Raw genomic sequence first — 24853 nt, forward strand, 5'->3', positions numbered from 1 at the left:
GGTTATGTAATATCTAAATTTGGAAATAAATGGTTTAATAAAATGATAATTAAATGTTAAAATAATTTTAATATTGGAGTGTCATTCTGTGGCACTATAGGATGTATTTTATTATGTGAAAATGTAAAAAATTTAATATTGAATCTAAAATCGTTGTAGAACGGACTATATTATTCAGTCTTATAAAAGTCCACCACAATTTTACTGTTTAAGTATTAAGTATTTGGTCATATATCAAATGTTATGGTATTTATTATGAGCAAAGCCGAAGTCGTCGCTAAGCAATTAGTTCTATAAAATTTGAAAATGTTTGACTTGCTTACAGTTTGTCACGTCGGCAACGTCCTCTAAGTCTTGTTAAGACGGCCCATTTTGATTGACACCTCTAGCGCCCAAAAAGATATAGCTGGCCTTTCAATCAAGTTGTCACGAGGCTTTTTGCTACATACATGTAAATTCAATGCAAATACAAGCACATTTTAATTTATTCGAAAATTAAGATGTTTTTTAAAAGCTGCATTTTTGAGGAGTGCAATATACCTTGGATTAATGATGTCACTATGTTGCAACTTCTAACTATTGACAAACATCAACTTTATGACGATGAAAACAAAGAAAACATGGGACTTGAACAAACAAAGCTGGAAAAATGGCATTATGCCTATGCAAGGTATTCTTAAAATTCCTATTTAAAACGTTTATTAATAATTTCCATTTACCAAGTAATAGTGCCATCCGTTCGATCATGTTCAATTTCTTTTTCGGGTCTGTTAAAATGAAACAACGGAATGCTGTACCTAAGAACACTACAATAAATAATTCTTGGCAATTAATCTTAAATTGGAATGCATAACTAAGGGTCAAGTAACTTTATAATGTATTCTTCTTCAGGTATGTTCCCTTTTATACTATGAATTTCTTTGTGAACTTTTTAGTTAAGGAAAATTTCACATTAAGTATGAAAGATATTTTGTTAGAAAATGGAGTTCTTGTTCACCACTAAATTAAATATTTTTATAGACAGATAAGTCTCTAAACGTTTTTGCTTCAGTATTTCTTTGTTTTTTAATTTGGAATATAAGCATTTTCTTAGAAACCAAATAAATCACTACAAAATTCTGGAAACAAAGTGATCCCTCGGAAGCATTAATCACAACAAAATAACATAAGAATTGCAGACTCGGTTTGATTGAGCCTGTACATGAGGGATAATGAATAAGTGCAACATCCCTCACGCCCCCTAGCACCGGCTTGAGCGGTACTCAATTCTCAACACTTTACAGTGCTGGCATCAATGATCCCGAAGGACCAGAAAATATAACAACACTGAAGTGAAGTACGGAGCAACTTTTTACGGCTGCCACACGGCACTTGACACCTGCTGTTGTGAAGTACAAAATTCTGGAAACAAAGTGATCCCTCTGAAGCATTAATCACAACAAAATAACATATGAATTGCAGTCTCGGTTTGATTGAGCCTGAACATGAGGGATAATGAATAAGTGCAACATCCCTCACGCCCCCTAGCACCGGCTTGAGCGGTACTCAATTCTCAACACTTTATAGTGCTGTCATCAATGATCCCGAAGGACCAGAAAATATAACAACACTGAAGTGAAGTACGGGGCAACTTTTTACGGCTGCCACACGGCACTTGACACCTGCTGTTGTGAAGTACAAAATTCTGGAAACAAAGTGATCCCTCGGAAGCATTAATCACAACAAAATAACATAAGAATTGCAGACTCGGTTTGATTGAGCCTGTACATGAGGGATAATGAATAAGTGCAACATCCCTCACGCCCCCTAGCACCGGCTTGAATTACGTGTTACCCTTTAAAAAACAAGTTGTTTTGTATGCCAAGCATATTTGCATAATTATCCTTTTTCTTTTTTAATCTTGGTTTTTATCACTGAGAAAAGTGGAGCACTTTTTTTTAGGATGTTAATGCTCTTTTGACAAGGCAAAATACATTTAAGTAATTGTTCATACACAAATGAAACCGCCTCCGTGGTCGAGGGGTTAGAGTCGATGACTTCTAATCCAGTTACCTCTCTGGCGTGGGTTCGATCCCCGGGAGATGCTTTGGTAGTTTAGCGCGGAGGAAGGTAGTCTAGTACTGGTGTAACTCTCCAGGAACGATGGTTAGGAAACTACCCGCCTATATGACTGAAATACTGTTGGAAAAAGGCGTAAAATGAAACAAACAAACAAACAATACACAAATGAAACATCATTAAATACAGGTATAGTTTACGGGAAGCTTAGGACCAATACTTTAGGTGTAAGATGGGGAAATTAATTTCATTTAGTGGTGGGCATTATTAGAAATAAAACAATCTATCTATAGCAGGAAATACATGGCTGATTCGAGATGGTGTTAAATTACATGGTGAGACAAATAAAGGTAATGTTCTTTATAAACTGTTTTGTCCTTATTTGTAAAATAGGACAAAAGAAATTATGTTCCAGCTTTGACGATAAACATTCAGCAAGCAAGCGCAAATGCCTTATAACTTATATATGATATAATATAAGATAAATAAAATGGTTTTAGAAGTAATCAAAATCTGCCTTAAAGAAATTTACAAAAATTTAAACCATACAATGATGAAATATAATTCAGATTTAAATATTAGGATTAAACATTTACTTCAAAAATTCTCAATGTTTTGTAATTGTCCTAGTTGAAAATTATTTTGTTTTCTGAATTCCTGTTGTTAATGTCCACTGAAAAAATACATTAACATCTTTTAAACTTATTTTCCTGTTGTTGTTCCATCGTCAAGGAATCGGTTACTTCGTCCCTTGAAGTAACTAATGATGTGTGCTTCTGCCATTTCCACTGTAAGTTGCAGTACTGTACATTGTGCTGCAAAGAAAAAAAACAAATTGAAAGTAAATTGTTTTACTTTAAGTAACTTTTACCTTATAAAATAAAATATTTAGAAATAGTATACTTTTATATAGATGATTAATTGCTGGATTGATTATTCACTTTATCAATGTCAAATATCACAATTTACACAATTTAGGTGCCTCATAATTAACTCATCTTATCCGTGACAGACACGGTTAGAAGGTTTTAAAAAAAACAGGTAAATCAATTCCTATTTAACAGCATTGAAATAAAAAAGACATTCTTTTGATAACTATATATTGTTATAATTATTTTTTACTAAAATGGGACGAGCCATTTATTGATCGTTCCATTATTTATGCATGTGTAGTGAAACCTGTATAGAACATTCTATGGTGGCTGATTTGTGCCGTGTCATACTTTTGCTTCGCCTATGTAAGGCCCGAAGTGTCTGAATATCTTGTTCCAAAATCTGTTCTGAAGTGTCCCCAAATCTGATTCGACATGTCTGGTAGGAAATGTCCATAGTCCGAATTGTCCAATTAACAACTCAGCCACCATAAAATAGAGTGTATAAGTTTATTCAAGTTCAAGAATACACCTTTATTAGAAAGGTCTGTAGTGACTATGCCCGAGAATCGGATGTTGAAACCAGTGTCCCAAAGTAAGACATGTAATCAAAACGGACAAGCTAAACTTTCTTATACAGTATTCCCGTAACTCTGTAATAGATCAATTTTCGCAAAATACGCCCGTCACGAAAGCTTTTGTCAGGGATGTGGGCATTATAGATATGCTTTTCAAGATAATCAGCAGAAACCATTCGGTATACAGACGAACAGACTAACCGACCGACATTAGCAAAACAATATACCCTCTCTTCTTCGAAGGGGGCATATTTATAAAAAAAAAACATTGTTGAGAAGACATTGTAGGACATCCAGAAAACTAATATATTACGATTTTGTATGAATAAAACAAAGTAATCACTGATTTTAAATATTTTCAAAATTAAAACATAGTATTTTTTAACAAAAATGTATTAAGTCTCTGACTGGAGGTTGGGTAGACATTCTGAATAATAAAATAACCACACTACCAATACATTAAAATACATTTACCTTTTGGCTTTTACATAGGCAAAGTTGTCAGACCAAGTCTTATAAACCTGTGATCTGCTCACCGGATTTCTTATCTCATCTTTATAAGTGTTGTAGATATCTTGAATAAAAGCCCCAAATGGTAAAACAATGTCTTTTATATGTGGTATTCTCTCCCCATGGAAATTGAAATAATTCTCTAGCCATGTAATCAATATCAGTGTGTTCTTGCTCCAGACCCTAGGTGATTTCCCCACAGTTGATATAGATTCCTCATAAAACGTTTCAGCAACTGTTGTCAAAGTATTTTAATTAACGTTCTTAAATGCCTTTGAGCAAATATGATAATCTTGTTTTGCAACTTAAACATTAAAATATCAAAAGTTGCCGTGCTTTTCTAAGATTTCAAAGTATGACTTCAACTTTTCGGCATTTTCCACTTGGGTGGTTCCAATTTTCCTACTTGAATAATGTTGAATCACCCTTAGGATATGTTGCCTGCTTTTTAAATTTGTCTTTTGACGTCTTATCTGTGATACGCAGGCTTCATAACCTCTGATCCCCTTTCAAAATTCCATTTTATTTAGTTCCGCCCATTGTTTTCTCGTTTAGGGCATACGCTTTTTATTACTTGGGGACCATACGCCGCTTTTCATGGAATGGCACGGAAGTGTCACATTGAAGGTTCCATGATAACCGCCGTATGAACACATCTGCGGATGTTTCTAAATTCAAAATTTTACTATTTCACGTTTAAATGTTGAATTCTGCTTAAGCCGGTGCTAGGGGGCGTGGACGGTAACTTGCACTTTCCAGTACCGTCCATGAACAGGCTCAATCAAACCGAGCCTGCAACATTTTCAATTTTGCCGTGTTGGGCTTTCTTTAGGGATTCTGTATTTATCTATTTTAATACTGCCATTGTAGATGGCTTTGTATTAAACCAAAACTGTTCTCGAACTTGTCGAATCATGTTTATCGTCCATGAATTTATACATTTCTCCCACATAAACACAGCATCTTTAAAGACATTTTCATGCTGAAGTAAGTAAGTGCCGTTCTTTTCATCTTCTGTCCAGAGCTGACTTCAGCTAGAAAATTAAAAAATAATCATAAGATTTAAACATTTAAGATAACTATGGTGTAATAAAAATATAAGATTAAAGTTACATTTAATAAATTTCATAAAAACAGAAATAGCGACAATTCATTAATAAATTGGGTTTCATATCCACTCCAGATCTTATTTTGGTGTCCACACATCCAAAATGAGTTTTATAAGCATAAACAATGGACAACCTCATTGTGGCGAAATCGGAAGTACAACATTGTTGAAAAGACTCAAATGATAACAATACCAAAGTACGTATTACCTATAAATTTGTAACTTTTTTATTAAAATATAGGATAAGCGCTAATTATATGAATATATCCTTTTACATAAACAGTAATTATAAAAATAATAACATTACAGCTTCTGTATGTACCAGTAAAAACTTGTTCATTCTTAGTGTAACAGAGTGTCTGAAAGACCCAGACTATTGCTTAACTTCAAAGAAATTCAAGTTTGAAAAGACATTTGGATTTAGCATAGGTATATTAGGATATGCGCAAAAAGAGACTCGAAAAGTAAGAGTGGTTGCAGTTTTCGAAAAAGGATATATTCATATAATTAGCGCTTATCCTATATTTTAATAAAAAAGTTACAAATTTATAGGTAATACGTACTTTGGTATTGTTATCATTTGAGTCTTTTCAACAATGTTGAAACCTGAAGCAGTTACACACATGTAATACATACTGGACTCTGTACAACTTGTAAGAAAATCTTGAAACAAGGATAAAATGCAGCCATTTGTAAACATCCAGATGTTTCCGTGATGTTCGTTTTTGCTGATATTCCACGTTAATACATGTGCTAATTCATGTACTAAGCACGCATACACAGCCTCCTGTGGTACTTGATGAGAAGACACTAAAATTTTTATTAAAGGTAAGCGTTTTTGTTTTCTTTTGATTGATGTAATTCCATGTACTCTGTGGCCGCTTTTAAATATTGGTTTGTCAACAATCTCAATGTTTAGATTTATAAAGTCAACTTTTCTTTCTCTGATTCCGCCTTGAAACAAGCCCAGGAACTGGTGAAAAAAAATATATGTACATAAATCGCCTTGTATAATGTAAAAAAATATAACACGCAGACTGTCTGTTTTAAAGGACTAATTAGGTTACATTTTTAAATTATTTTCTAAAACTGTTTTTTTTTTATTTCATATTTGACTATTATATTTTAAACCTTTATACCTTAAATATAACATCCATAAGCTTGGAACTGTCTGGAGATGTCTTTGTTTCACATTGTAGAAAGTTTCCATGTTTGGCGTATATTACATCTATTAGATTTAAACCCCAGTCTTTTTTCTCTAGTTTGATGGTTATGTTCGTTTCACCGCATATTTGTGTGATTTTTGCATTACCTAAAAAGAAAATATTAATTCTTATACAGTAATAAGAACATCATTGTGTGAATATGTACTCACGTGTTCTTACTTTTTTATCATCTGTCATAAATAATATATGTATGCTAATGAAAAAAAACTTACCAAGAGTGTACTGGCCGGATCCGTTTGATCTGAGATAATTTATTGCATCACACGGAAATATTTTAATAGCAAATAAAGGTTTGGTATTATCTTGTAAAATATCTTTAAATTCCATCATTGGCGGAGGAATCTCATCAGAAAAAAGAACGTTAACTGGTATGCCTAAATATTCCATGTTTCGCTTTTGTCGGTGAACACTTGTCTAACAAAAAAAAAGTGTAGTTTTTTTAAATATTAAATAGACAGGTGTCCAAAAAAAAAAAGAAGATTATGATCAGATCTCGCAAAGATAAAATCACTAACACTCATGTACATTCTAACAACACAGCCACTTTTATGCCTTTAATGAAATAACTTACAAATATATGTACTAACAATAAGTTTTAAAAGACATTCTGTACACAAGACTCTGTAAAATACTAAGAAAAAATACAGTCGCATATGACAGGAAGTCGGTAAAATCAGGGAGTCGATAAGGTAGTCTTGACTGTATTCATTTGGAAACATTTTTGTTAATGCTTTTGCTCTATTTTTTTTAATTTGCCTCAGAACACCGATCATGGAAGAGTTTCAAATAATCGTCAACTCATTTACCGATGAAGAGGGTTTAAGAATATTTGCTACAATGTGGGGTCTACAAGATACACCAGAAGTTTCGGTTTCGTATATTCCAGATCAGAAATCGCCAGTACGATGACGAATTTTCGTACATGAAAAACTGGAAACTATTTCTAAAACAGTTTGATGAAAATAGTTATCCAGATGAAGATATGGAGTTGACTGTAGAAAATACAAAAACACAGAAGGAAATAGAGGGTGACAATAAAACACTTTTAACAAATGCTGATAAAGAAGAACTGACACAGGTGTGCATTAAAAACAGTGATTGCGATACATCCACTAATACTACAGATGAACTGTTTCGGATTTTGAATGTGAGTACGTTTTATAATTGTTAAAAATTTTATTAATGATAAAATTATTATCGTTTTTATTTATTTATTATTCAAAAATTATATAATTTATAATACTAGATTTCGTTATTCCGCGAATTTATTTTATAACGTCTTCACAATTATATAGTAATATTATTAAAACTATAAGTATACTATATTTTGTTATTCCATGAATTTATTTGATAACGTCTTAACAATTAGATAATAATATTATTACAAAATTATTACAACTAGTATAGATCAGAAGTCTGTAGAAATTATACGCTTTTTTATCTATTTAATTGGAAAAAAAGTGTAACGCCTTTTTTTTATCTACAGAAATAAATATATTATGACTGCAACATTCGAAGAAACCCTAGGAAAAACTTTATACGAAAAGGTTTCAACTGTGTTTTTAAAAGATTTATGTGTTAATTTAAAAGCAGGAAATACGCTACAAATAAGAGACGTTTTAACAAAGTTACCGTCTCCTGTTTTGAATGAGTTTCGCCAAAACATTTTCGAATATTTAATTGAAGAATGCGTTTTTAAGGTGTTAGACTTTGTTTCGATAATAAATGAAATACTGCGACAACGAACGTTTTCAAGTTGTCCTAACTGTCTTATGTCATTATGCTACGAAAGCATAATAAGGAAATGTGGATATCTATCGCAAGATAAAATTGAAGAAAACTTGTCTTCACTATCAATGTCCGATCTAAAACAATTAAGAATCAAATTAAGAAGAGGTTGTTGGGTCGAGTTGATAGGCGATCTTATAATTAACAGATAAAAGTCTGTATTTTGTACGTGCATGCATGTGATAAGTTCAGAATATTTTTTTGTGTGTGTTAGTTGAACAAATAATAATACTTATATTTAGACAAAAAAAAAGAGGAAATTTAATGAGTGAATATTTATGTAAATTACAGAACACCTAAACATAATGGCTACAAAACGCACAGCTGACTCCAGAGATTCATATGATGATATGGTAGAGCGTAAAATGCTGAGACTATCCCATGATGGACATGCCTTAATCAGAGAAGATGTGGAATTCGAAACCTGTCAATTAACAGAAATAATAAAGGTGTCGCTGAGATACGATATTGTCTTTAACGAGTTCGTGGCTGTCGTATCGAAGGAAACCAAAAACGGGGAAAAGTCGATAGGACTAGGAGACGTCGCTATGCGCGGAATAGTAACCAAAATGCCGTTTGTGTTATCCTTAGTTAAAAGATGCAAAGGGAATAAAAACAGTAAAACGATGGATATACCCGTAAATATTTTACCAATAGCCGAAAATGACCAGGAATACAAGCCCATACTCTTTGTTAAAGAGAATGGGTACAGAGCCGGAGAAATCGACATCGATATAAGAAAATGCATGAAGAAGAAAGAAAAGGGGTATTCCTACACCAAAGATGGCGTTCGATTATCGATAACAGAAGCGAAATTCTTGTCTGAAGAATTGAAACGATTGCTCGATGTAATCAAAACGAACGTGAAAGCAACGAACGATTTGTTACAGACAGTAGAAGTTTGTCTTCTCCGCCATAAAATAAATGAAATGTGGAGCAACTATGGATGTGAAGGCTGTTCGGAGGATGATTGTTCACAGAAAGATCACATGGGATATGGTGGTTGTTTAGCGCCTTGGGATCACCGTGTAAACGGGATGTGGGACTCGGCTGTAGCGACGATAGAAGACGATGAAATTATCGACATTGCGGAAAAGCTGCTAGAAAAGACACCTTCAATTAAAGGCATAGTAAGGTCAGCGAATACCCCTATGGAACGAACAAGTGAGGACGAGTTAAGAAAACTAGTTAATGAAAATGAGCTAAAGGAGAACAACGAATTGTACGCCACATGCATGCTTATTCTGGACAAAAAGTACGAGTCCGAATGACTTTTTCATCGTACTTATGTATAGAAAGATTGAACGAACGTTTTTTATCAAACTCGTAAATCTATTATATTTCAAACAAAATAGGCTCTAGAAAACATATATTATTATTATTGTTTTTTGTACTTGTATCGTATAATTATTAATGTATTAAATATATAGAAATGTTAGCCATTGTTTTTTTTTTGTGAAATACATTTACCAACTCCTTATTAGTAAACAACCACAACAACTAATTTTTTTAAAATAGTTTTCACTATAAGGAGATAAACCTATGAGGAAATAACAATGATTTAGGTGTATGTTCATGTTGCTGATACAAGCAGATGTTTTCTCTCACACAGAATGAATTCAATGAAATAAAATGGGTATAGGAAAGAGAAAACTACTTTTTTTACTAATATATTTCTAATTTAATAAAACAAAATTAACAAAGTTTCTATAGCTATAAATCTAGGAATAAAAAAAAGAAGAAAAAACTTATGACTGAGGTAGACAGGTATTGTTCAATTGTTCATTTTAAAGTTTAAAATAACATGAAGTAAATACAAATATCTGATTTTCACAACTGGTTAGTCACTAACTTCTGATTAATAATGATAACACTGTTTTCTTCTAATCCACACCAGTTGGTAAATGAAATGGTTAGTACTCCTGAAAAGAAATTTATATCTAAAATATTTGAAATGATGTAAAATATTGAAGATATGAAGTAACAAAATAGTTTAAAACAATTGAAAACAAACAAACTACAACTAAACACTAATACTAAGGTATGAGAACAGAAGACAAAACAAAATTATCAAAAAAATATTACATAGAAAAGGATAAAGTGAAACAAAATTTTTTTTTTATAAAATATCACATATCTCTTTCAAATATATGAATAAATTCTATTTCAGCAAGGAAAAGTCAAGATTTAACATAAACTAGTTGAATACTAGTTATATTGTTTTAGAATGAAAATTATTATAATAGTGAATTATATTCTAGTTTAATATCATTTACCTGATTTCTATCCTTATTACATTCAAACCTATGAATAAAGACTCTTTGTGGGAAGATAAAATATTGACTTTATTGATAGTTAAAAGTTATTCAGTTGGTTATTTGTCTTATTAATTTAATTAAGAGTATAAGATATTTATTCAGGAAAACACAACAGCTATGAAGTATGTACAACAAACTACATCTAAAAGACTAATACTATACATGAGATCATAAAGTAAACAAAACTATCAAAAAATATGGAATCACATGATTGTATATGAAAATGAAACCTGAGTAAAGTTTATTAAATGGAATGAAGTAGAGATGAAAGTATTTTAAGGAATGAACATATATTGTTAAGTGTATCACAGATATCTATCAAATTACTAACTATTTGAATTTATCAACAAAAAGATGAGGATTATTAAAAAACTAATTCAACACGAGTTATAAGTACCTTTAGAATTAAAATATTTTACTGATTTATGTCTCATTTTAACATGTTTTACTATAACATCTACTACATAAAACATAGACTAATAATTTAACATGACTAGATTCTACTAGCAAAAAAATCTACACTTAAAAACTCTAGTGTAGCACTATAATCAAACAAACTTAAGAATGACTAGATATATATTATGTTAGCATGCATTTCAGAAAATATTTGTTCTCCTTTTCAAAAGTATTTAAGTTTCCATAGAGCTAATAATAACTAGATATAGTAGTGTTCATTTCCCGAAAATAGAGATATTATTTTCTTTATACGAGGTTATCGTCGTCTTGGTCTTAGATTGTAATTATGCTGATTTAGGATTGGAGCATTTAGAAGACCTCGGATATCTCTCCATCCTGGAACATTTCTACGAAGTCTTATCCTCATTCTGTAGATGCATATGATTACAACTGTAAATAGATAAAAGAAATCACACTTCTGAGTCAGCAGTTCGTGATCTACCTCCACGCCTAGCTCTCATTCGTTCTGAAAAGGATAGTCCGGGAAACGTTGGTCTCATTAATTTTCGTTGTGTTCTCTGTTCTAACATTCTACTGATTCTAGCTTTTACCCAACTTAGAAGAATAACTAGCAGGATAACTGATTTTTTTTTTTAAAAATAACAGAAACTGAACTAAATTTATATATAGAATATATAAATTACTATAATAGCATTACTTTTGTTTAATTTACCTCCATTTCTCTATCAATATATGGCGAAATGTTGTCATATCTTTTTATTATTATAATTGAATATTAAAGGTAAGTATTTGATTTAATCCTTACTTTGACAGGGATTTTCCTTATATGATATAAAGTATTTCTCTCCCCTCCAACTCTTCATATATTACTCAATGAAAGATGTAATTTACTTGATTTTGTGGAAAAAAAATCTATCAAACAAAGAACTTACCAGACAAAGCTGTGATAATAATTGTTAAGGTTTGTGTCTTTCCTATCGGAGCTTCTCGAGTCTGTAAAACAGTAAAACAAAAAAGAAAGTCGGATGATGCAGGGTTATTGATATCTGTAAAATTTAAATAATAATAATAATAATAATAATAATAATAATAAAAAGTTCTCATTAAATGAGTTAATGAATGATAAGACTTGAATTTAAATAAAATAGAAATAAATATTTATTATTATAAGTATTACTTTCATCAGCAACATTATTTTTACTGTTGTTGTTTAATCTTCAACATCATTATTATTATTACTACTGGTGGTGGTGGTGTTGATGTTTTGATAATACCTGTTCTGTTGCATAGTCCTCTTTTCTCATCTCTATAGTAACTGATAGTTTACTTTGGGTTGATTTCGCATGTTCATTTGAAATTGTAGATGGATAATCTTGAAATGAAATTGAAGTTGGAGAATCCTGAAAAAAATCAATAACCCAAGTTAGTTACTATATAATACATTAGGGGCGTCCGTGGCCGAGTGGTTAACGTCGTTGACTTCAAACCACTTGCCCCTCACCGCTGTGGGTTCGAATCCCGACAGGGACTTTGGATTCTTTCATGTGAGGAAGCTATCCAGCTAGCTTACGGAACGTCGGTGGTTCTACTCAGGTGCCCGTTCGTGCCTGAAATAATGCACGGAAGGGCACCTGAGGTCTTCCTCCACCAGTAAAGCTGGAACGTCGCGATATGACCTAAACTGTGTCGATGTGACGTAAAACCCAAAACAAAACAAAAAAACAAATATAATACATTAATAAGTTTACAGTTAAAAACTATATATCTACATGTATGTCTTGTTTTTTAATTAGTTAGAAGATTTTACTGATGAAAACCTGGAAACTAGTGTGTGTAGTATATATTATTAGACACTGGGTAGAGTAACACTGTGTTCGAGTAGCTCAGTCGGTAGAGTTACAGAACCATATATTTTATGAGAAGCAAGTGGATTATTATTTTATCAATCAATGTATATAAATATTAAATCGATACTAACCTTGATGGTTTCACAGAAGTTGTCTTCCACTTTTACTGGAGCATCCGCATGCACAGACATGCAGACCTCGTTCACACTTGTAAGCGCTTTCATCACTTCCACTTGTTTTAAGGCTGGCAGGTGAGAAGATTTGATCTGAATAAGTCCTTTTCCAAAGAAATGAAACCGGACAATTTCCACTTGATCTATCTGCCTGTCTGTTACATAATTTCCCTGTCCCGTGTAACTACAAATCAAAGTTTTTGACTTTTCCTCAAACTTACACGTGTGTTGATTAATAATGTTTTCAGCTACTATAGTTGAAAAATACAACTGTAGACTTACGACTAACAAAATATTAAGACTAAATTCATGTTTCCAATATCGCTTTTGCTCGTGTCAGACTGAATGTGTTAGCTTTTGTGTATTCCTTTTCTTTTTACATAGTAGTTATGAAATTTTTATCAAACGAAATTTTTCTTTTCTTAAATATATATATTGAAAATGGTAATAATGATAAAATGTTGTACATCAAATTATAATCATTAAAATTCAAATAAAAGAAATATTTTTGTGACATTTAACATTCTTTTAATAAAGAAAAGAGGAACTAATTTGAAATATTTTCGTCGATCATGCGTTCGTTTCGTATTACTGTGTTTACCTAAATCGTTATCAATTTTGACCGCGCTGACTTCAAAGAAACCGAGGGAACCGGATAATTACTGTAAAACAACTCCTATTTGTTAAAAACTGATTTTTTTTCTCGATTGTAAAGGAGTCTATATTTATTTATTTTTGTTTATTCATCTAATTCAACGAATGAAAAAGATGATATGCTTCATACATTTTTTTTTTGTTCGTTTTAATTATTTGATAATACGCGTTGGTTTAAATGATTTAAACTACGCTAAATTTTAAGAAAAACACAAAAGATTATTATTTTTTAGGCTTCTTTTACATTACGCGTTGATATTGTCCTAAACAAAGAACGATGCATTTATCTAGAAATTAATTAGAGCCATATGTCACTCGGACAGGCGCGCGCTCACAAAAACTATTCGCATACACCGCGCTCACAAAAATATTCGCACAAAAGGGTGTCAACGACTACATCATATACTACTCATTTTGTACAGTTTTCTGTAATTTTGTAAACAGTTTTCTGTCAAAGTTATTATATATTTCATATAAATTTTTATCAAAATTTCTGTCATTTTGAATCAAGATTTGTGTTATTTTGTGAATCTCAACCAAGTTTTTGGTAAATGTTAGAACAGTTTTTGGTCATTTTCACTATATATTTCATATGAATTTTGATCAAGTTTCGTGTCATTTTAAAGACAGATTTATGTCATTTTGTACAGTTTTCTGTAATTTTGTAAACAGTTTTCTGTCAAAGTTATTATATATTTCATATAAATTTTTATCAAAATTTCTGTTATTTTGAATCAAGATTTGTGTTATTTTGTGAATCTCAAACAAATTTTTGGTAAATGTTAGAACAGTTTTTGGTCATTTTCACTATATATTTCATATGAATTTTGATCAAGTTTCGTGTCATTTTAAAGACAGATTTATGTCATTTTGTACAGTTTTCTGTAATTTTGTAAACAGTTTTCTGTCAAAGTTATTATATATTTCATATAAATTTTTATCAAAATTTCTGTTATTTTGAATCAAGATTTGTGTTATTTTGTGAATCTCAAACAAGTGAGTCCCTGTATGTTCTATAGTATAAGGGTCCTCTCCACGGTCTATTTGTAGGTTAACATCCTGAACGGGTGATATTTGGTCTAAATTTAATTCCATATTTTGTGAGTCAGCGTAAAAAGTAGAAGGTTCAGATTCGATGCGTTCTTGAGGTGAATGATGTGTTTCATGGTACCTTGAAAATGTCTCTGAACCGTAGAAGTGTTGTTTGCACCGTGTGCAGAAAAATTTCTTTCCTTTTCTGTAAATTTGAAAACATTCTTACATATATTTCAGGATTATGCTTCTACAAAATAAGATAAGATAATGTAAGATTCAACATTCTTTTATTGTTTAAAGTATAATATTATATTATATATTATACAACTCTATAGACGTCTATAGTGAAATTCATACTGTGAAAAACATAAGAAATTATTTCATTTCAATAAAATTATTATTAAAAAAAAAACACCTGAATTCACCATCTTGAATACATGCATAAGATAAAGAGGCAATATTTTCATCTCTGAGTACGGCAGCTTGAAAAGACGGTGACCAGGGTTCAAACAGTTCATCTGTAGTATTAGTGGATGTATCGCAATCACTGTTTTTAATGCACACCTGTGTCAGTTCTTCTTTATCAGCATTGGTTAAAAGTGTTTTATTGTCACCCTCTATTTCCTTCTGTGTTTTTGTATTTTCTAAAGTCAACTCCATATCTTCATCTGGATAACTATTTTCATCAAATAGTTTTAGAATAGTTTCCAGTTCTTCATGTACGAATTCGTCATCGTACTGGCGATTTCTGATCTGGAATATACGAAACCGAACTTCTGGTGTATCTTGTAGCCCCCACATTGTAGCAAATATTCTTAAACCCTCTTCATCGGTAAATGAGTTGACGATTATTTGAAACTCTTCCATGATCGGTGTTCTGAGGCAAATTAAAAAAAATAGAGCAAAAGCATTAACAAAAATGTTTCCAAATGAATACAGTCAAGACTACCTTAACGACTCCCTGAATTTACCGACTTCCTGTCATATGCGACTGTATTTTTTCTTAGTATTTTACAGAGTCTTGTGTACAGAATGTCTTTTAAAACTTATTGTAAGTACATGTATTTGTAAGTTATATCATTAAAGGCATAAAAGTGACTGTGTTGTTAGAATGTACATGAGTTCTTTACATGTTTTTAATAGTCCTTCTGCCGGGACTGGAATGTGTTTTCATCGTTAGTGATTTTATCTTTGCGAGATCTGATCATAATCTTCTTTTTTTTTTTGGACACCTGTCTATTTAATATTTAAAAAAAACTACACTTTTTTTTGTTAGACAAGTGTTCACCGACAAAAGTGAAACATGGAATATTTAGGCATACCAGTTAACGTTCTTTTTTCTGATGAGATTCCTCCGCCAATGATGGAATTTAAAGATATTTTACAAGATAATACCAAACCTTTATTTGCTATTAAAATGTTTCAGTGTGATGCAATAAATTATCTCAGATCAAACGGATCCGGCCAGTACACTCTTGGTAAGTTTTTTTTCATTAGCATACATATATTATTTATGACAGATGAAAAAAAAGTAAGAACACGTGAGTACATATTCACACAATGATGTTCTTATTACTGTATATAATTAATATTTTCTTTTTAGGTAATGCAAAAATCACACTAATATGCGGTGAAACGAACATAACCATCAAACCAGAGAAAAAAGACTGGGGTTTATTTTAGAAATTTTAGTGTCTTCTCATCAAGTACCACAGGAGGCTGTGTTTGCGTGCTTAGTACATGAATTAGCACATGTATTAACGTGGAATATCATCAAAAACGAATATCACGGTAACATCTGGATGTTTACAAATTGCTGCATTTTATCCTTGTTTCAAGATTTTCTTACAAGTTGTACAGAGTCCAGTATGTATTACATGTGTGTAACTGCTTCAGGTTTCAACATTGTTGAAAAGACTCAAATGATAACAATACCAAAGTACGTATTACCTATAAATTTGTAACTTTTTTTATTAAAATATAGGATAAGCGCTAATTATATGAATATATCCTTTTTCGAAAACTGCAATCACTCTTACTTTTCGAGTCTCTTTTTGCGCATATCCTAATATACCTATGCTAAATCCAAATGTCTTTTCAAACTTGAATTTCTTTGAAGTTAATTTTAAGCAATAGTCTGGGTCTTTCAGACACTCTGTTACACTAAGAATGAACAAGTTTTTACTGGTAAATACAGAAGCTGTAATGTTATTATTTTTATAATTACTGTTTATGTGTTTCTCGATTATGTGTTTTGAAAAAGTAATGCACATAATGTTCGCTCACAAAAGTTAATTTGTCTGGATGTTTACAAATGGCTGCATTTTATCCTTGTTTCAAAATTTTCAAACAAGTTGTACAGAGTCCAGTTTGTATTACATGTGTGTAACTGCTTCAGGTTTCAACATTGTTGAAAAAACTCAAATGATAACGCTACCAAAGTACGTGCTATCTATAAATTTGTATTTTTTTTAATATATAGGATAAGCGCTAATTATATGAATTTTTCCTTTTTCGAAAACCGCAATCACTCTAACTCTTTGAGTGTATTTTTGTGCATATCCCAAAGTACTTATGTTAAATTCAAATTTTTTTTTCAAACTTAAATTTCTTTGACATTAATTTTAAGCAATAGTCTGGGTCTTTCAGACACTCTGTTATACTAAGAATGAACAAGTTTTTACTGGTAAATACAGAAGCTGTAATGTTATTATTTTTATAATCACTGTTTATGTGTTTCTCGATTACGTGTTTTGAAAAAGTAATACACATTATGTTCACTCACAAAAGTTAAATTTCTAAATACATTACATTAACAAATTAGAAACATTTTTATAAGGGTTAGCTACAAATAGGTACAGCTGCAATAGATGTACAGTGTGTCGTTTCATCTTTAAAATCAAACAAAACAACTGTTAATTATCATTAAAAAATCAGCATTGTTTCATAACTAATACTTTTGGGGTGGACGTTACTTAATTCTAATATTGCGTGTTATTTAATGAGTGTTTTAATATTGACCGCAAATTGCACGTATGCCTTAGGCCAGATACTTTGATGTTAAAAATAATGAAATTTTAAAGAAAAGTTTTTTTGTATATGCATTTTCTGGTACTGTTTATGAAGAGGGACCGTATACTAAGTTGCTGGTCAAAAATCAGTAAGATAAAACCACTATAAATGGTATTTTTACTTTTTTTATATAATATATATTTATACCGTAACGCTACGGTATAAGCGTGTGTAAAACCTAAATTTTGAGATTGATCGGTAAGTTGCCGGCGTGGTCAAGAGGGCTAGACGGTTGGTAAAATTTTCAAAATATGCAAAAGAGTTTTCATGGGTTTCTTTTCTTCATTAGTATCTGATAACTATCAAACTTTTGGGGGACATTGCTTAAGTCTAACATTCCGCGTTAAATGAAATAAATGTGGATTTTCATATTTCCCGCAAAAATGTCATCCATGCAAACATTACATGATAATTATGCATACAGCTGTTTGTAAATAAACACGCCTTGGGTCAAACTCAAATTGATTCAATATTGATAAGCTGATATATGTTGTTGATAAATATTTACAACATAAAATTAGAAGCGAGGGCCGTTGCAGCTTGCGAAACATTTTAAAACATTGTGTATTGTTGTAAAATATCAATTTTTCATGTGTTAGACACCAAGTTTTGTATCTAAATATATGTATTTTTTTTTAACAAAGATCCTAATAAAAGAAAAAAGAACTTATAATGATACAATTTTATTTGTATTGTTTTTTTATATAATACAACTAATAATACAACTAATAATAAATATTCAAAACTATTAACGTAAGTCAAATCAATGCATTTTGTTTTTGTTACAAGCATCTTACAGCATAACTATGTACAATATTTACAATAATGAAAATTAAAATGATGTAAAAAAATACTAGATATTGTTATTTTATACTAAGAAATAAATGTATGGTATTGTGTTAGAAACGTTTTTATCACATGACCCCAATAAAACTAACATATTAGGTTCATCAACAAAGATAACATTTTAACTCATTCACAAATGTTCGGGCAGTCAGCTCCTAAAATGTTTTACATACCCATAATCAGAAAACAGTTTTTTGTTGTTGTTTTTTTCAAGAAGCATTTATAAAACTAACAACCTGAAAAAAGTCTATGTTCAGTGTTTAAAATGACTTGCATTGTTTTCTTAATTTTCTTCTTCCATTGTTCAGTTTTCATGACAGCTAAATATTCTACACTCGAAACGACTTTCTTGTGTAGCTCATCAATGTCACTTGATATGTTAAGCTTACGGACCATTTCCTCCCAGGACAGTATTATCTTATTTTCGTCAACTTCGTTCAACAATTCTTCGAAATATATACCTATAGCGCATTCGTCATCATAAAACAAATCACTCATAACACAGTTGTGCTGTGTACTGTCATCAATCAGACATTTAAAACAGTGTTTCCTGATCACTAAATGTTTAACTTTCAGTAGTGTCTGAGCATAGATAAAGTCTAAGAATGAATTCATTAGCATAACATTTGCTGATGGTGATACAAAATGGTTCGCAGGTATACTGTTTCGCTCAGTTTCATAGTAATTTGCACTTAGTAAGTCGAATTTTTTTAGTTTGCAAGATCCCATGTTCTCAAAAAAAGTATAAGGTAAATATGATTCAAATGTCAAAGCACTTATTTTAGTCCAAGTAGAAATTACAGGCCTTTTAAGAATGAAGGAACCGTTCTGGCTGATCAGTTTTATCTCAGACAAAATGGATGCCAGTTTCTAATAATAACAACTTTTCCTACTGTATGACTTTTTTTTTGTTTTAAAAAAATATATAATCTGTCTCATCCGCACACCATCTCCCAAAGTTGAATAATGATTGTTCATTGCATGTATGTACAAAATTTTCACAACAAAGGACGGACCTTAAAGGCTTGCAGACACGATTACGTAAGTGTCTTATACTCATTGTATGTATGTACAAATTACGTGACAAAGGGGCGGGGCTTAGGGGATGCCAAACAAGTGCTCGTGACGTCATCCAACAAACCGGCCCCTAGACACGATTACGGAAGTGTCTTATACTCATTGTTTGTATGTACAAATTGCGTGACAAAGGGGCGGGGCTAAGGGGACGCCAAACAAGTGCTCGTGACGTCATCCCCTAAAGTGACCCCTAGACACGATTACGTAAGTGTCTTATACTCATTGTATGTATGTACAAATTGCGTGACAAAGGGGCGGGGCTTAGGGGACGCCAAACAAGTGCTCGTGACGTCATCCCCTTAAGTGACCCCTATGTAGTTATAGCGCTTTTGTTTACATTCTATTGCCTTCCATTCATTGAGCACGGGCGTTACGTGCGAAAGCGGCTATTTGAAGATTACCCAATTTCGGTTAGTATCAAGCCAGCTAGAGTTTACACACATATTTTGTATCGAAAATCTACGAATATGAGATAAATATGTTTTTAATAGATGCCCATGTTAAAAAGATATCGCAACATTAAAAGTGTCCGCTTTTTTTTGGGGGGGTTGGGTATATAACACGCCTGGTAACTCCGGAGGTACACGGTAAATTGCTCTATCGCTACACTAACGAGCTGGTGCATGTCGCTTAAATCAAGTGTCAAGTGTTTTCAGTTTTTATATATTTTGTGAATTCTACACAAAATATAAAAATTCGGAAAATGCTATGCGATGTAGATTTGATTAAAGTTTCCAGAAAACGTAAAGTTGTTATGCTTGTGTTTGAAATGTAGATTTTGCGGCGTTTCCAAGTTAGCGAATTGAGCATTGAAATGGACCGTTTCATCATGAAACAGAAATTTTCCCTCCAATTTTCGCTGTTTAGATGACACTTGATTTAAGCGACATGCATTAGCTCGGAAGTAGCATTAGAGCGATTTACCGTGTATCTCCGAAAGAGTTAGCTCTATCATTAACCAGGCGTGTATAATGTATGACGTGTATTGCGTGTAGGTATCTGCTTTTGAGACGATCTCATGAAAGTTAACTTGTTTTAAGTATAAATATTAATGTGCATTTTTTTATCTAATGAAATATGAAAAACAAGTTGTCAGAGTGCCAAGAAACCCTTTTAAGCCCCAAACTGTCTATGGACAGTCTATTATAATTACAGTCAAGCCACGGCTATTTGCTTTGCAACACAATGATTAAGCTGAGGAAATCGAATTTACTCATTGTTTCCGTCCTTTTCATTTCAACATATCTTTTAAATAAAATTGTCTTCAGAAATAAACTTTATCTTTTTAACATCAAAGCCCTGCCTTTCACATTATTTCCTGAACATCAGCTGTTGGAACTTTAAAAAGTATTTGTCACTAAGACATACTGCAGTCCCTCCCTGCCCGGATTCTGTTTTTCACTATTTCATTGTCACATCCGTGTTATTTGTGCGCGTGGCGGCTGTAAAAAGTCTCCCCGTCCATTTAATCAATGCTGTTATATTTTCGATCCTTGAAGATCTTTCAGCACATTATTGTTGTGTATACATTTTAGATGGTATTTTTAGTTTATGACAATTAAAGAACTTTTTGAGGGACCGGTAGGGGACTACTGTATTGCCCGCAATACTATCAAATGCTTGTTAAATTTGTCTTTTGTGGTCTTGTCTGTGATATGCAGACTTCATAACCTCAGATCCCTTTTCAAAATTCCATTTTATTAAGTTCCGCCCATTGTTTTCTCGTTTAGGGCACACGCATTCTTTTACTTTGGGACCAAACGCCGCTTTTCATCGAATGAAACTACTGTATCGCATTTAAGGTGTGAACACATCTGCGGATGTTTCTAAATTCAAAATTTTACCATTTTGTATTGAAATATTGAATTCTGCTTAAGCCGGTGTTAGGTAGCATGGACGATATCTTTCACTTTCCAGTACAGTCCATGAACAGGCTCAATTAAATCGAGCCTGCAGCATTTTACAATTTTGCTGTGTTGGGCGTTTTTTAGGGATTCTGTTTTTCACTATTTTATTTGAGAATAACTGATAAGTCGCTGACCCCTGGGTCCGGGCCAATTTTGATCCTTGTGCGTTTATTTCTTTCTTTTCATAATACCTGTATGCTTAAGAAACCTTTTCTGGGCATTCGTCACTTGGATGACAACTATTGTTAATGGTTAATTTATTCCAAATAAATATTTTTATTTTAAACTCAATCTTCCTACACAATATTGACAGGAAAAATAAAGTGATGTTCAGTAAGTCATTTTCCTACTGTTTTTACACCCCAAAAGAAAAAGTGTGGGATATCCGTATCTTTTTATGTTAAATTTATCTTTTGCAGAATTTATCTTTTTACTTTATTAATTTAGCATTATAAGTAAAAACTATAAACGTGTTTTCTTGAAGAAAATCTTCACAGTAGTTTTACGATATAAAAATATACTTGCAATTTCAAGATAACAAAGCAATTAGTTTTTTTCCTTAACGTCAAACTTTCATTGATGTAAATATTTTCGATATCAACATGACATTTAAATGAGTAGAACGGGAACTGAATTGCAAAAGTTAATTGTTTTAAATCAGTTTTGCATTAGTCTAACTTTTGAATAAGTATTCCTATATGTAACTCTTTGAAAAGTGCTTTACATCTTATGTTCATTTTAGAGTCTAAGCGCGGCGGGTGTTAAAGAAACATTATTGGTTTTGAACCAATCATATGAAAAAATCAAATTAAGATCCTATATGTTATAATCAAAGTGGTTAACCAAATTAAATGAATATAAATGAATATATATACATATATATTGCAATTGAAAACATTCCTGTAAATATTAATATTTCAGAATGGGTCTGTATACAGATTTTCCTATGTTTAAGATGTATGAGCTATTTGTTTAGTTCTTTTCATTTGTTTCCTTTTGACGTAAGTATAATTAACTAAATGAAAGCCTTGTCTGTGTACTGTAAATAAATACGGCTGTGCATTAATATAAGCAGGAAGGGCAAATAAATGAGGCAAGTCATTTCCTACTACTGCGAAATGTTTCATAGTAAATGCATATGAATAGCATCTTATATACTGTTTGACATTAAGATATGACGATTTAAAATTGTTTACTAATAAAACACAAGTAAATAACATAAAAAATATGCAGTATAGAAAATACCTTGTAATTTTTATTAATTGCATACGGCAAATACATAAAGATAATATTCGTCAGAAAATAGAGTTATTTAATGTGGAACATTTATAGCATTAAACGTTTTCTTTATAAGCCTTATATACATGCATCAACGTTTACCTCGGCAATCAATTTTATATTTTTTAATGTCAATACTTCTATTTAACTTTATGGTTTGTTGTTTATGTCGTGGTATTTTTCCCTTTCTTCTCTTGTGAAAAAAACCTCTCCAAATATACATGGACTTTAAAGTAAAGTCAAATGTCACATTTTCTAGGCATGAAATAAACATTACATGTATATTGAAATCCAGGATATTTATGATATTTTTCTAATCCTGGCCATAATTTTAACTTTTTTTATTTAATTCATATTTGTCTTTGAAATTTATTAACTCAGGTTCAAATTCCTGGCCGCATAAAGAGGAAAAAGATCTATCAGCGTTTAATAAGTTATTCCCTCTAATAAATCTCATCCAATGAGCCTCTGCATTAGAATGATCTTTCTTGCTTCACAATTTAAAAAAAAACATGTAACATGATACTTGTATTAAGGATACATGCCAAGAAATTGCAAATACGATGATATTCTTTTAATGACATTTTCATATGTTTATTTCAATGTGCTTTTTTTAGCCCATTTGACAGGCATGTTAATTTTGTAATGTCTATTTTATATATAAATGTATTAATTTCAGTCAGATACTTTTATGTTGAGGAAGATTTTGCTACGTTTCGTTTTGCATTTTATTTTCATGCAGGACAGAAATTTCAACAGGTTCACTGGTTAAGGCAAATATTACTTCAATAATGTTTTGCTTTTAAATTAGAACTAACCGGAAAGTGTCATCGTCTTGATATTCAGTTGAAAACAATGTCTTCAGATGATTTTTTTTTTAATTGTTTAAATGACTACAAAAGTGTAACGTTTGGTGTGGATATTATTTTGTCAGTATGAGCAGTATAACTTAATAACAAGTACATGAAGGATGTTCGTTTGTTTCAGTGTAAGATCCGAATATATATAAAAAGATCAAAGTTCTTCATATAATATCTGGTGTTCGTCATTTAAAAATATTTCCATGGTACATTTTTAATTATGAGGACTTTTATTTTCGACATAAAATTTAGATGGTAAGCATAATATAGTATATAGTAATCAGTTATAAAATTCCGTGAAATAACGTAAGGTTACGTTGAGATTATAGGTTAAAGATTTCACGATAAATATGTTACATGATGAATTCATAAAATATAATTCACTATAATAATAATGGGGTTGTCTTTTACAAATAATCTGATAAATTAATTGAAAGTACGTTATTACATGTGATTTCTGTGTGCAACATGTGTTTAACTATAAATTCATGAGGCAATAGTTATATATCAATTTCAGGGGAATTAACATGTTTACATTCAACGTACATTTTCTATATAAGGCAGGTTCCGATACACACGAACCGATCATTTTTAGATTCCGGCTCATGGTGGCATCCATCGCTTGGTTCTCCTGTTATATGATTCTAATATATAATCGTAACCCTTGCCTTGCATGGTCTGAATGGGACATGCAAAACATATATTGTACCAGACGTTTTACTTCTATTGAAGATTGATGTCCTACAATTTGTAGACGCAAGTCAATATATGACGTCACATTTAACCCATAAAAAGGACGGACAGTTGGTGTATTGAACAGTCAATGATTTCCTGATTATTTCATCTCACTCCTTGTCGGAATAGGTGAAGCGCAAACAAATAGGCAAATACAGCACAGCTCGAAATAAGAATATATATACGTTTGATCGCTAGTTTTCGGATATATTATTGAACAGATCATCAACAGAAGGAACCTCATCATTTGCTTTGCAATTTTAGCACACTTTACTCAATCCGCCAGGACAAATATGAAGAAGACTCCATGATTTGTGGTGGTTTGTTGCTGCTTCACAATGGGATAGTGCTTTTAAGGATTTGTAACCTGTTAATTGTGCAAGGTTTTTTAAAACCACTGACCACAACAGTTTAAAAAAAGTCTTTAAAATAATTTATCTCGTAATGTCCAAGACCTGGAATTAAGACAACATTTTTTAATTTGCGATATTTTT

General features: G+C 31.6%; 2 protein-coding genes across 2 annotated transcripts; both read right to left on the reverse strand.

The window, feature by feature from the left end:
* Window positions 1-5616: 5616 nt before the first annotated feature.
* LOC132728685 (uncharacterized) lies at window positions 5617-6739 on the reverse strand. The gene is made up of 3 exons (XM_060714366.1): window positions 6565-6739; window positions 6266-6438; window positions 5617-6099 (listed from the first exon to the last, which is right to left on the reverse strand). Exons 1-3 carry the CDS (start codon window positions 6737-6739, stop codon window positions 5665-5667), a joined length of 783 nt encoding a protein of 260 aa, XP_060570349.1. The 3' UTR covers window positions 5617-5664.
* A 4169-nt stretch (window positions 6740-10908) lies between these two features.
* Window positions 10909-13672, reverse strand: LOC132728684 (uncharacterized). The gene is made up of 4 exons (XM_060714365.1): window positions 12854-13672; window positions 12150-12275; window positions 11808-11868; window positions 10909-11494 (listed from the first exon to the last, which is right to left on the reverse strand). Exons 1-4 carry the CDS (start codon window positions 12944-12946, stop codon window positions 11325-11327), a joined length of 450 nt encoding a protein of 149 aa, XP_060570348.1. The 5' UTR covers window positions 12947-13672; the 3' UTR covers window positions 10909-11324.
* Between the last annotated feature and the right edge of the window lie 11181 nt (window positions 13673-24853).

Source organism: Ruditapes philippinarum, unplaced genomic scaffold (assembly GCF_026571515.1).
Source record: "Ruditapes philippinarum isolate M1 unplaced genomic scaffold, ASM2657151v2 ctg2956_1_1_1_1, whole genome shotgun sequence".
Taxonomy (NCBI): domain Eukaryota; kingdom Metazoa; phylum Mollusca; class Bivalvia; order Venerida; family Veneridae; genus Ruditapes; species Ruditapes philippinarum.